This window comes from Rhinoderma darwinii, chromosome 3 (genome assembly GCF_050947455.1).
Source record: "Rhinoderma darwinii isolate aRhiDar2 chromosome 3, aRhiDar2.hap1, whole genome shotgun sequence".
Classification (NCBI taxonomy): Eukaryota; Metazoa; Chordata; class Amphibia; order Anura; family Rhinodermatidae; genus Rhinoderma; species Rhinoderma darwinii.
Window position 1 is genome coordinate 395694181 of NC_134689.1, and position 14734 is coordinate 395708914.

Here is a 14734-nt window from a genome sequence, read left to right on the forward strand (position 1 = left end):
GGACATGAGAGAGTGGTGGCTAAATGGACAGAAAGAAGATGTGTGGTTGGAGCTCTTAGTAGCCAATCGTCTAGGTATTGGGCCAGGTAGATGCCCTGCATTCTGAGACCTGCTGCTAGGACTATGATGATCTTGGTGAAGACCCTGGGAGCAGTTGAAATGCCAAATGGAAGACATTTGAACTGTAGGTGAATAATGTCCTTGCCTCTTTTTACTGCTAGTCTCAGAAATTTCCTGTGAGTTGGACAAATAGGAATGTGTAGGTATGCATCCTTGAGGTCGATTGATGCTTGAAAGTCCCCTTGCTGTAAAATATTGATGACTGACTTTATGGAGTCCATCTTGAATTTTCTCTTTAGAAGAAATTTGTTTAGATAATTAAGGTCTATGATAAACCTCCACTGATGATCTCGCTTTGGAACAGTAAACACCCTTGAATATACCCCCAGGCCTCTTTGATGAATCTGAACCTCTTCTAGAGCTCCTTTCACTATGAATTCCTGCAAAAGGTGGAGAACAGTTAAATCTTTTGGAGAATTCAGTAGAAACCTGTCTGGAGGAGGGGAGATTAATTCCAGAGAATATCCTGTTTGGACACAGGAGAGCACCCAAGAGTCTGAAGTAGTTTTCTCCCAGACTGGAGAATCTTGAAAGCCTTGCGCCCACTTGAGGAGGTTGAATTATGGCGTCATAATTGAGGATTTTTGGAGGAATCATTGACATTCTTCCTCCTGAAACCAGGGTCTCCATATCCTGGTTTAGATTGGAATCTTCTTTGCCTGTCAAAGGGTCTATAGTTCCTTCTGAACTTAGGGGAAGATCTCCTTTGGGGGTGAGAATTACGCTGTTTGGTTCTCTTAACTTGAGGAAAAAACACACCCTTATTTTCATTTAGAGATTCTAAAATGTTATTTAGTTGCGGCCCAAACAATCCATCAGGTTGAAAGAGGAGAGAGCAAAAATAATCTTTGGACAGTGTGTCCACCGACCATTGTTTCAGCCAGAGTGCTCGCCTAGTCGCGTTGGTGAGGGCTAGGTTTTTAGATGCCAATTTAAGGGTATCAATAGAGAAATCACATAAGAAATCGGAGGTTAACTTCATCTCAGGAATAGACTGTAAAATTTCGTCCCTAGGGACCCCTTCTTTGAGGTCTTTAGTAAGTTGGCTAAGTAGAACATGTAAGGTTCTAGGTAACTGGGACCGAAGCCAGGGAGGCTTTACAGACTGAGGAGGAGGCTATATAAGACTTTTTAAGGAGAGCATCTGCTTTCCGATCCTTCAAAAATGATCTCATTGATAAGCGGCAACCGCTAAATCCACTTTAGGAGGATCCTGCCGTTCCTGAGATATACTTGGGTCTAATAAATAGACAGATTTAAACCCAGTCCCTGGATCTACACTTTTCTCTGGTTTCTTCCAGTCTGATTTTAAGAGATCATCAAGAATCGGGTGGTGAGGTAGTACCCGTGTTGCAGCATGAAGGCCGGATCCACAGGGAATCGGTCTACAGGCCGGGCAGACGCCTTGAACACACTAGGATAAATAAGAGGAACACCCTCAGAGTATCCATAGGTGATAAACCATGGCTTAATAAAGCACATTCTTAAAAGCCGGGAAGCAGAAGGTATAATTCATGTAACAAATAAAACACAGTGTCGTGTAGGACCGAAGAAAAAAACCACAAGTGGTTAGTGGCTCAGCCCCTCCTATATCACCTAGCTATGCTGGTTAAGTGTACTGATTAATTAATTAACCACTCATGTGTTTTTTTTCTTCTGTCCTAGTAGCCAGGAGTCAGGACTAACCCATTTGCATTGTGCTGCCGAGGATGATAAGAAACGCACAATCATCTCACACTACTTGATCCGAGTTTTGAGGTTTCATGTGGCTAAAAAACGTTGCTTTTAATCTGGCTTTTATGCCCCTCTCATCTGCCGCAGATTGGAGCTATGTACTTGAAAATGTGATAATTTGCAGACACCTGCTACTTCCTCGATTTGCATAACCTTGCAGTGTGGTGTTGCAATTCCAATGTTGAGGAGTGTATTTCAACTTTTGTCTCATCAGTGTACAGAGCACCAGCTGTCATTTTTCTGCACCCTAGGTCCTATGTTTTGTGCATAGTTGAGTCGCTTGGCCCTGTTTCCATGTCAAAGGTATGGCTTTTTGGCCGCAATTCTGCCATAAGGCCACTTCTGGCCAGACTTCTCCGATCAGTAGATGGGAGTATCTGGGTTCAACTAGTTTCTGCCAGTTCTGAGCTGATGGACATCTTCCGATTTCGAAAGGAAGTAAGCATGATGTGTCTTTGATCTGCTGCACTGTTTCCTTGGCCGGCCACTGCGTCTACACTCCTCAGCTTTGCTTGTTTATTGGTGCTTCTTCAAAAGAGCTTGAATAGCACATCTTGAAACCCCAGTCTGCTTTGAAATCTCTGCCTAGGAGAGACCTTGCTGATGCAGTGTAACTACCTTGTGTTTTATTGCTGTGCTCAATCTTGCCATGGTGGACCTGTGGCATGAAACTGTCTTCTGCAACCTCACCTTTGTAGCAGAGTTTGACTGTTCCTCACCCAGTTTTTTCCACAACTACCTAAAACTTTCGCACAATAGAGTGTGTGCGTGCGTGCGTGCGTGCTAATCCTTTCAATGAAGTAGAATCTCATCCAAAAGTTAATTTATTTCAGTAATTCAATTCGAAAAGTGAAACTCATATATTACTCATTACACACAGTGATCTATTTCCTGCATTTTTTTCTTCTAATGTTGATGATTATGGCGAACAGTTAATGAAAACCCAAAATTTTGTGTCTCAGAAAATGTGAATATTATATAAGCCCAATTTCAAAAATGATTTTTAATACAGAAATGTTGTCCTACTGAAAAGCATGTACAGTATATGCCCACAATACTTGGTCGGGCACCTTTTGCATGAATTACTGTATCAATGCGGCATGGCATGGAGGGCGGAGCCAAGTTAATGACGTGACGTCAGGTGACTGGACTGGTCCACTCCCGGGCTAGCACCGCCCCCACTAAGACCGCCGCTGTGTTATTCTCTTGGCTCCGTCCGCCCTCCTTCTGCTCCTAAAGCCTCATTCACACGAGCGTATCAGATTCACCCGCGTGAAAAACGCTCGTGAATCTGGTTCGTGTGTGTTGCCTTCATCATTGCATCAGTGTGCTTTGCGAGTAGCATGCGTTATTCACGCACTCGCAAAGCACATTTTTTATTATTATTATTTTCAATTGAATTGATGCGTTAATCACGCACCGCACACGGATGTGCATCCATGTGCGGTGCGTGCTTTTCACGCACCCATTGATTTCAATGGGTGCGTAGGGGCGTGATTACGCACCAATGCAGGACATGCAGTGAGTTTCATGCAATGCACTCACACTGCGTGAAAAATCATGCATGTGTGAATGGCCCCATTGAAAACAATGGGTCCGTGTGCTGTGCGTTGTTTCAACGCACAGCACACGGACGTGACACGCTCGTGTTAATGTGAGTGACGTCAGGCAGAGCAGCAGAGGTATAAAATACATTTTATATGTACTTTTAAAGTCAAAATGACCCTGGTTCTTAAAGGGATTGTTCAGTTAAACAAAAAAACATTTTCATACACACTATTAGGGAATTCTGAGTTACTGTTCAGGATCCTCATGTCTTGGTCAGAGTGGAGAGTGGCTACAAAGATCTTCTCTTGCTTTGGAGGATCTTCCTGCATTACACAGACAACCCATGGGCAATATGTAATGCTTAATTTCCCCTCTAGTGGCGCTGCAGGGAAATTGAACTCATACAGCCAGGTTTCCCCACAGATTCCAGCAGGAGGACACTTTGTGATTGGTTTATTGTCAAGGGACCCTTCTAACAAGTAGCAATGGGCCAATGTAGGGAATCTAAACTGCAGTCGTCAATTGTGGTAAAAACATATTTTTCCACTACCTGTAAATGTGTACTTGAATACAGGCAGTAGTGGTTGGCAGGACCAGGATGAGGGCTAGGTGCCACCATGCTACACTGTGAGGGGGCACAATTTTCCAATAACTGCTTCCATCAGGGATGGAGACGCTTATTGGAACAGGAGGCCTGGGGAGTGTGGTTGACAGTTGACTCACCACTCCCGGCTCTCTACGGCACCGGTGCTCCACTCCGGTTGCTTTTACCATTTAGCATCAGAATGCAGTGTACTGGCTCTCATTGAAGAGACCCCAATGGGTGTATGGAGACTAATCTATAAGAAATGCTCAATGGGATATATGATGCAAATTAGTTGATATCAGCCAAAACTGAGACTCCTCCAAAAGGGAGACCTGAAATGAGCTCATTTTGCATACTTTTTACCCCATGGAGCGTTCCCTTTAAAAAAGTCCATACACCAGCTGGGTCTTTTCAATGAGATCCAGTATCCTCCTTAAGCTGCCTCTAAGGCATCTGATTCAGTCGATCAGTCCCCTACTTTGTAATGATGAGGGGAACGAGAATCCTTCAGATAGGTCTCACATCCTTTTGGAGGAGTCGCTGGTTTGGCTCAGATTTGCTAATTTACATATGTGAAACAAGCAAATGAATGTGAAAACATGGCAGTGATTATGTCAAGTTATAAAGAGATTGTCAGGTGTGTTTCACGACCACAAGGTTTGGCTCAAAGTATTAAAAATGTAAGACCCTGTGGGTAACAATTCTGTAAATCTATAGAAGACAAATATACCTTCAGAAATGACATGATTTCTGCTTTGTGTCTTTGTGCTCATGACTATATCACGATCTGTAATATGGCACCCATAGAAATCTGTGGGCCCATTCTATAACTCCCTATTACATAGGTATATAGTCAATACTCCAATACAGTGGCGTAACTACCGCCGTAGCAGCAGTAGCGGCTGCTACGGGGCCCGCGGCATGAGGGGGCCCGTGTCGCCCGCCGGCACGGGCCCCCACCATGGCCGGAGGCTCCACTAGCTGCCGCTATGGCTGCTACAGCGGGACGCCACTGAACACTACGGCAGAGCAGGGAGGTATCTCCCCGCTCTGCCATTAAACAAAAGACATGTATCCCCTCATCCACAGGATATCCACAGGACATTGGATACATGTGTGATCGCTGGCAGCGATAGGGAGAACCCCCCGTTCAGTCCCCCACTGAAAGTCCCCTGAAGTTCTCCATCACAAACCTCGGACTTCCGGGGTCTGTGTCGGCAGCTCCGGAGAAATGAATGGAGCGCCGGTCCCGCTTGTGCGCATGCGTGACCAGCGCTCCTTTCATTTTTAGTGAGCTGCGCAGATGCCGGAAGTCAGACGTTAGTCATGGAGAACTTGGGGGGACTTTCGGTCCCCCGTTCTCCCTATCGCTGCCAGCGATCACACATGTCTCCCCTATCCTGTGGATAGGGGATACATGTATTTTATTAGGACACACTCTAGGTTGCATTTTTTTGGGAAGGGGGACGCTGTATGGCGTTCCCTACAGGGGGGGGGGAACGCTGTATGGCGTTCCCTACAGGGGGGATGCTGTATGGCGTTCCCTACAGGGGGGGGACGCTGTATGGCGTTCCCTACAGGGGGGGGATGCTGTATGGCGTTCCCTACAGGGGGGGGGGCTGTATGGCGTTCCCTACAGGGGGGGCTGTATGGTGTTCCCTACAGGGGGGGACTGTATGGCGTTCCCTACAGGGGGGGGCTGTATGGCGTTCCCTACAGACCCCCCCTGTAGGGAACACCATACAGACTCCCTGTAGGGAACGCCATACATACTCCCTGTAGGTAACGCCATACAGTCCCCCCTGTAGATAACGCCAGACAGCCCCCCATAGATAACGCCATACAGTCCCCCCTCTAGATAACTCCATACATTCCCCCCTGTAGATAGCGCCATACAGTCCCCCCTGTAGATAACGCCATACAGTCCCCCCTGTAGATAGCGCCATACAGTCCCCCTGTAGATAACGCCATACAGCCCCCCCTGTAGATAACGCCATACAGTCCCCCCTCTAGATAACGCCATACAGCCCCCCTGTAGATAGCGCCATACAGCCCCCCTGTAGATAGCGCCATACAGCCCCCCTGTAGATAGTGCCATACAGCCCCCTCTGTAGATATCTACAAAGGGGGCTGTGTGGCGTTATCTACAGGGGGGCTGTATGGCGTTATCAAAAGGGGGGGTTTGTAAAAAAGGCACTATCTACAAGGGGGGGGGGGGTTGTGTGACACCCGGGGGAGGGGGGGCCCCAGTCAAAAGTTTGCTATGGGGCCCAGTCTTTCCTAGTTACGCCCCTGCTCCAATACAATAACACACAAGTGCCTATGGGTACTTCATGTGGAATCATAGGGACTCCATGTGCATCTGTACAGGGACCTTGCACGCGGCTCTGCCTTGTGCATGAGGTCTAAGTCAGTTGTCCTTTGTATCACAAGTCTCCACAGCCACCATGAATTCTGGCCATATTTGCAGCAGTTCCTTGGGTGTAAAATGGTGGACAGTGACAAGCTTTGCAAACTTACATCTGTCATAATTAACTTTTTCCCCTATAAACCATTTTTCTGTAGGTTCAAAGATTTTGACTCCTAATTTTTGTAAACACATTCCTACAAAAACATCTTCAAAAGGAAAAGTTTGCAATTCTAGTGCCGCCAGATATATCTCTTTTGCCAAGTCTCCAGAGAAAACGTATCCTGTCCCAGAGCAGTAGAGTGGATAGAACTTTTTGGAGTAGATTTTAGTAGACATGAACCATTTACTGCCCTTGTCTCTATGTGGCAAAGCGTTCTGCACAATCATCCCCGTAATAAAGTTTTTCTTAGGTACGCTTTTAGGCTGTAAGATTTTCTCCACCAGAAACCAAGGGTTGAAGAACATATCAGAGTCAATTTTCATGACGTATTTGACGTTTGGACACAAACGACTGACCCACTCCATACCCATCATAGTCTTAATTGTCAAGTTGTAGTAAGAGTCCACGAAGTCTTGTATTATGATGTCATGAAATATGTCACTCTCTTGTATCACCTTCTCTTCATGACTTTTTGACCTTCCCAAGAGGAAAAGCCTAATGATATGGACACTATTGACCAAAGACTCGTTGGCCCAAGTGTTCCTCAAGGCTTTTCTAGTGTAAAAATCTTGAGGTGCGGAAGGGATGAGCAACAACAGAAATGGTGCACCACTTCTACATTTACTGTCTTCTTCTATGAGGTAGGGATACAAGGGAATTATAGTCCTCTGATGGACTCGGGAGTAGAGCTGTTCATCTTGAGTCCTCCAGTCATGCATATATCCAAGATAGCATATAACAAATATAACAAATAATAGGATGTATTTATTCAAGGAGACACCGCAATCCATGAGGAAGGGATGAATTAGTGACTTCCTGTAAAGAACAATGGATAGACCAGTTAGCTATGCTTTCAAGATCTTTTTAATAAAATCCCAGTGTACAATTACTACGAGTAGCAGGAGTCGTGCTTGTTTTAACCCAACTCCCTTTCTATGATCCCTTGGTTGACTCCCCACTCTCTTGGTTTGATTATGTTGCAGTGCCTGTGGAGAGGGAAGTCCTGTGCAGGTTATCCCTGTCTATAAGATTAGGGCAACCAACTCTATGTGTTAAACAGAGGAAGCGTCTCAACCTTAGTAGAGGGCAAAAATCTTTCTCGGAAAGCCAAGTCCTGGTAATTGTAAAGGGATGAGGTAGGATCTAGGTTATATTTTTATGGTTCAACTGAGCCCCTTTGTTCTAGTGAGAGGTGAATGTGACAATTTTACAGTAAAATTTGAAACTTTTCTCATCACTCGCCAAATGTGGAAAGTGGCTGGAAAAGTGGACATGATCTCCAACAAATGTTATTTATTAGGTAGCCTGAAAAATGGTGCAAATTTTGTTCATCGCAGGCGTAGATTTGTTTTTTTGCTTCTTAGTGTAAAATGTGCAAAATGTATTGAGGCATGCACCTTTTAATACGTTTGGTGCAAATAATGCCGACCATCCTCTATACTAAGACTAGCGTAAGATACACCAAGGCATTTGTTTTAAAGGAACAAAGTAAATTCTACAGCGACATTTCCTGGGGGCTCTTGTCCAGGATCCCAACACAGATTCCGAGACATTTGAAGGTGGATGACGGCTAAAGAAACAACGGGGAACTGCATACAATACAGTGAGTAGGAAATATAATTCTTACTCTGTACTTCCCTTTTGTTTTAGCTGCCATCCAAGTATTGTCAACTCTTTTGAAACTAATTGGGAATCATGAAGACCACTTGTCTATGAGTTTTTGTATGTGTTATAGGAATAGGTGTAAGAGTAGAAACAAATCTGTGAATGTATCTGTGAGAGGCTGAGATAAGAGAGCATTTGTTTTCGGATCCCAACAAATACAGAAACTTAAGGGCCTTTTACACCGGCCGATACGTACAGCGAGCACCGATCAACGAGACTGTCTCCATTAGTGAAGACTAATTACAAGATTCGTTTTCTGACACCATGTTGCATTGGGCTGAGGTACCAGTACAGTGGAAACCCCCGTATAGTGACCCCATTTTGGAAACTACATCCCTCAAGGAATTCATCTAGAAGTGTAGTGAGCATATTGACCCCACAAATGTTTTTCAAAAATTAGTACACAGTGGATGCTGCAGATTGAAAATTGCCATTTTCCACAGATATGCTATGTCAGTGCCCAATTTGTTGTGCCCAGCTTGTACCACTGGAGACACATACCCCATAAATTGTTAAGCGGGTTCTCCAGAATACAGTAATAATGTGTTCATAAACTGCTGTTTGGGCACGCTGCCAGGCTCAGAAGGACCGCCATTTGGCTTTTGGAGTGCAGATTTTGCTTGGTAGTAGTTTTGTTTGGGGTTTCACTGGTATTTCAGCTTGTAATGTGGGGGCATATGTAATCTGTGCGGAGTACATCAGGGTATATCTAAGCTTGGCGGAGTACATCAGGGTATATCTAAGCTTGGCGGAGTACATCAGGGTATATGTAAGCTATGAGGAGTACATCAGGGTATATGTAATCTGTGCGGAGTATATCAGGGTATATCTAAGCTTGGCGGAGTACATCAGGGTATATGTAATCTGTGCGGAGTACATCAGGGTATATCTAAGCTTGGCGGAGTACATCAGGGTATATGTAAGCTATGAGGAGTACATCAGGGTATATGTAAGCTGTGCGGAGTATATCAGAGTATATGTAAGCTGTGCGGAGCACATCAGGGTATATGTAAGCTGTGCGGAGTACATCAGGGTATATGTAAGCTGTGTGGAGTACATCAGGGTATATGTAATCTGTGCGGAGTACATCAGCGTATATGTAAACTGTGCGGAGTACATCAGTGTATATGTAAGCTGTGTGGAGTACATCAGGGTATATGTAAGCTGGGCGGAGTACATCAGGGTATATGTAAGCTTTGCGGAGTACATCGGGGTATGTGTAAGCTGTGCGGAGTACATCAGGACATATGTAAGCTGTGCAGAGTACATAAGGGTATATGTAAGCTGTGCGGTGTACATCAGGGTATGCGTAAGATGCGAGGAGTACATCAGGGTATATGTAATCTGGGTGGAGTACATCAGGGTATATGTAATCTGGGCGGAGTACATCAGGGTATATGTAAGCTGGGCGGAGTACATCAGGGTATATGTAATCTGTGCGGAGTACATCTGGGTATATGTAAGCTGTGCAGAATACATCAGTATATATGTAAACTGTGAGGAGTACATCAGGATATATGTAAGCTTGAGGAGTACATCAGGGTATATGTAAACTGTGCGGAGTACATCAGGGCATATGTAAGCTGTGCGGTGTACATCGGGTATATGTAAGATGCGAGGAGTACATCAGGGTATGTGTAAGCTGTGAGGAGTACATCAGGATATATGTAATCTGGGCGGAGTACATCAGGGTATATGTAATCTGTGCGGAGTACATCAGGGTATATGTAAACTGGGCGGAGTACATCAGGGCATACGTAAACTGTGCGGAGTACATCAGGGTATATGTAAGCTGTGCAGAGTACATCATGGTATATGTAATATGTGCAGAGTACATCAGGGTATATATAACCTGTGAGGAGAACATCAGGGCATATGTAAACTGAGCGCAGTACATCAGGGTATATGTAAGCTGTGCGGAGTACATCAGGGTATATGTAAGCTGGGCGGATTACATCAGGGTATATGTAATCTGTGCGGAGTACATCAGGGTATATGTAATCTGTGCGGAGTACATCAGGGTATATGTAAGCTGTGAGTAGTATATCAGGGTATATGTAAGCTGTGAGGAGTACATCAGGATATATGTAAGCTGGGTGGACTACATCGGGGTATGTGTAATCTGTGCGGAGTACATCAGGGTGTATGTAAGCTGTGCGGTGTACATCAGGGTATATGTAATATGTGAGGAGTACATCAGGGTATATGTAATCTGAGCGGAGTACATCAGGGTATATGTAAGCTGGGCAGAGTACATCAGGGTATATGTAAGCTGGGCAGAGTACATCAGGGTATATGTAAGCTGGGCGGAGTACATCAGGGTATGTGTAAACTGTGCGGAGTACATCAGGGCATATGTAAGCTGTGCAGAGTACATCAGGGTATATGTAAGCTGTGCAGAGTACATCAGGGTATATGTAAGCTGTGCGGTGTACATCAGGGTATATGTAAGATGCGAGGAGTACATCAGGGTATATGTAATCTGGGCGGAGTACATCAGGGTATATGTAAGCTGGGCAGAGTACATCAGGGTATATGTAAGCTGGGCGGAGTACATCAGGGTATGTGTAAACTGTGCGGAGTACATCAGGGCATATGTAAGCTGTGCGGTGTACATCAGGGTATATGTAATCTGGGCGGAGTACATCAGGGTATATGTATTCTGGGCGGAGTACATCAGGGCATATGTAAGCTGGGCGGAGTACATCAGGGTATATGTAATCTGGGCGGAGTACATCAGGGCATATGTAAGCTGTGCGGAGTACATCAGGGTATATGTAAACTGTGCAGAGTACATCATGGTATATGTAATATGTGAGGAGTGCATCAGGATATGTGTAACCTGTGAGAAGAACATCAGGGCATATGTAAGCTGAGCGCAGTACATCAGGGTATATGTAAGCTGTGTGGAGTACATCAGGGTATATGTAAACTGTGAGGAGTACATCAGGATATATGTAAGCTTGAGGAGTACATCAGGGCATATGTAAACTGTGCGGAGTACATCAGGGTATATGTAAGCTGTGCGGAGTACATCAGGGTATATGTAAGCTGTGAGGAGTACATCACGGTATATGTAAGCTGTGAGGAGTACATCAGGGTATATGTAAGCTGTGAGAAGTACATCAGGGTATATGTAAACTGGGCGGAGTACATCAGGGTATATGTAAGCTGTGCGGAGTACATCAGGGTATATATGTAAGCTGTGAGGAGTTCATCAGGGTATATGTAAGCTGTGAGGAGTACATAAGGGTATATGTAAGCTGTGAGGAGTACATCAGGGTATATATAATATGTGCGGAGTACATCAGGGTATATGTAATATGTGCGGAGTACATCAGGGTATATGTAATCTGTGCGGAGTACATCAGGGTATATGTAAGCTGTGAGGAGTACATCAGGGCATATGTAAACTGTGCGGAGTACATCAGTCTATATGTAATCTGTGCGGAGTACATCAGGGTATATATGTAATCTGTGCGGAGTACATCAGGGTATATGTAAGCTGTGAGGAGTACATCAGGGCATATGTAAACTGTGCGGAGTACATCAGGGTATATGTAAGCTGTGAGGAGTACATCAGGGTATATGTAATCTGTGCGGAGTACATCAGGGTGTATGTAAGCTGTGAGGAGTACATCAGGGTATATGTAATATGTGCGGAGTACATCAGGGTATATGTAATCTGTGCGGAGTACATCAGGGTATATGTAAGCTGTGAGGAGTACATCAGGGCATATGTAAACTATGCGGAGTACATCAGGCTATATGTAATCTGTGCGGAGTACATCAGGGTATATGTAATCTGTGCGGAGTACATCAGGGTATATGTAAGCTGTGTGGAGTGCTGGGTGGAGTACATCAGGGTATATGTAATCTGTGCAGGGTAAATCAGGGTATATGTAATCTGCGCGGAGTACACCAGGGTATATATGTAAGCTGTGAGGAGTACATCAGGGTATATGTAAGCTGTGAGGAGTACATCAGGGTATATGTAAGCTGTGCGGTGTACATCAGGGTATATGTAAGATGCGAGGAGTACATCAGGGTATATGTAATCTGGGCGGAGTACATCAGGGTATATGTAAACTGGGCAGAGTACATCAGGGTATATGTAAGCTGTGCGGAGTACATCAGGGTATATGTAAACTGTGCAGAGTACATCATGGTATATGTAATATGTGAGGAGTACATCAGGATATGTGTAACCTGTGAGGAGAACATCAGGGCATATGTAAGCTGAGCGCAGTACATCAGGGTATATGTAAGCTGTGTGGAGTACATCAGGGTATATGTAATCTGTGCGGAGTACATCTGGGTATATGTAAGCTGTGCAGAATACATCAGTATATATGTAAACTGTGAGGAGTACATCAGGATATATGTAAGCTTGAGGAGTACATCAGGGTATATGTAAACTGTGCGGAGTACATCAGGGTATATGTAAGCTGTGCGGAGTACATCAGGGTATATGTAAGCTGTGCGGAGTACATCAGGGTATATGTAAGCTGTGCGGAGTACATCAGGGTATATGTAAACTGGGCGGAGTACATCAGGGTATATGTAAGCTGTGCGGGATACATCAGGGTATATATGTAAGCTGTGAGGAGTTCATCAGGGTATATGTAAGCTGTGAGGAGTACATCAGGGTATATGTAAACTGTGCGGAGTACATCAGGGTGTATGTAAGCTGTGCGGAGTACATCAGGGTGTATGTAAGCTGTGAGGAGTACATCAGGGTATATGTAATATGTGGGGAGTACATCAGGGTATATGTAATCTGTGCAGAGTACATCAGGGTATATGTAAGCTGTGAGGAGTACATCAGGGTATATGTAAGCTGTGAGGAGTACATCAGGGTGTATGTAAGCTGTGAGGAGTACATCAGGGTATATGTAATATGTGTCGAGTACATCAGGGTATATGTAATCTGTGCGGAGTACATCAGGGTATATGTAAGCTGTGAGGAGTACATCAGGGTATATGTAATATGTGTGGAGTACATCAGGGTATATGTAATCTGTGCGGAGTACATCAGGGTATATGTAAGCTGTGAGGAGTACATCAGGGCATATGTAAACTGTGAGGAGTACATCAGTCTATATGTAATCTGTGCGGAGTACATCAGGGTATATGTAATCTGTGCGGAGTACATCAGGGTATATGTAAGCTGTGTGGAGTGCTGGGTGGAGTACATCAGGGTATATGTAATCTGTGCAGGGTACATCAGGGTATATGTAATCTGCGCGGAGTACATCAGTGTATATATGTAAGCTGTGAGGAGTACATCAGGGTATATATGTAAGCTGTGAGGAGTACATCAGTGTATATGTAAGCTGTGAGGAGTACATGAGGGTATATGTAAGCTGCGAGGAGTACATCAGGGTATATGTAAGCTGTGAGGAGTACATCAGGGTATATGTAATATGTGTAGAGTACATCATGGTATATGTAATATGTGAGGAGTACATCAGGGTATGTGTAAGCTGTGCGGAGTACATCAGGGTATATGTAAACTGTGCGGAGTACATCAGGCTATATGTAATCTGTGCGGAGTACATCAGGGTATATGTAATCTGTGCAGAGTACATCAGGGTATATGTAAGCTGTGTGGAGTGCTGGGTGGAGTACATCAGGGTATATGTAATCTGTGCAGGGTACATCAGGGTATATGTAATCTGCGCGGAGTACATCAGGGTATATATTTAAGCTGTGAGGAGTACATCAGGGTATATGTAAGCTGTGAGGAGTACATCAGGGTATATGTAAGCTGTGCGGAGTACATCAGGGTATATGTAAGCTGTGAGGAGTACATCAGGGTATATGTAAGCTGTGCGGAGTACATCAGGGTATATGTAAGCTGTGCGGAGTACATCAGGGTATATGTAAGCTGTGCAGAGTACATCAGGGTATATGTAAGCTGTGAGGAGTACATCAGGGTATATGTAATATGTGCAGAGTACATCAGGGTATATGTAAGCTGGGCGGAGTACATCATGGTATATGTAAGCTGGGGGGAGTACATCAGGGTAAATGTAAGCTGGGCGGAGTACATCAGGGTATATGTAAGCTGGGCGGAGTACATCAGGGTATATGTAAACTGGGCGGAGTACATCAGGGTATGTGTAAGCTGTGCGGAGTATATCAGGGTATGTGTAAGCTGGGCGGAGTACATCAGGGTATATGTAAGCTGGGCGGAGTACATCAGGGTATGTGTAAGCTGTGCGGAGTACATCAGGCTATATGTAATCTGTGAGGAGTATATCAGGGTATATGTAATCTGTGAGGAGTACATCAGGGTATATGTAAACTGTGCGGAGTACATCAGGGTATATGTAAGCTGTGGGGAGTACATCAGGGTATATGTATGCTGTGAGGAGTACATCAGGGTATATGTAAGCTGGGCGGAGTACATCAGGGTATATGTAATCTGTGCGGAGTACATCAGGGTATATGTAAGCTGTGCGGAGTACATCAGGGTATATGTAAGCTGTGAGGAGTACATCAGGGT

At 44.7% G+C, this 14734-nt stretch overlaps 1 protein-coding gene across 1 annotated transcript; it reads right to left on the minus strand.

The window, feature by feature from the left end:
- Window positions 1-6398: 6398 nt before the first annotated feature.
- On the minus strand, window positions 6399-7277 carry LOC142750551 (beta-1,3-galactosyltransferase 2-like). The gene has a single exon (XM_075859550.1). It carries the CDS (start codon window positions 7275-7277, stop codon window positions 6399-6401), a length of 879 nt encoding a protein of 292 aa, XP_075715665.1.
- Window positions 7278-14734: the final 7457 nt, after the last annotated feature.

Excerpts from the sequence above, each read along its gene's own strand:
- LOC142750551 (XM_075859550.1), bottom strand. The coding sequence starts at position 7,277 with ATGCATGACTGGAGGACTCAAGATGAACAGCTCTACTCCCGAGTCCAT.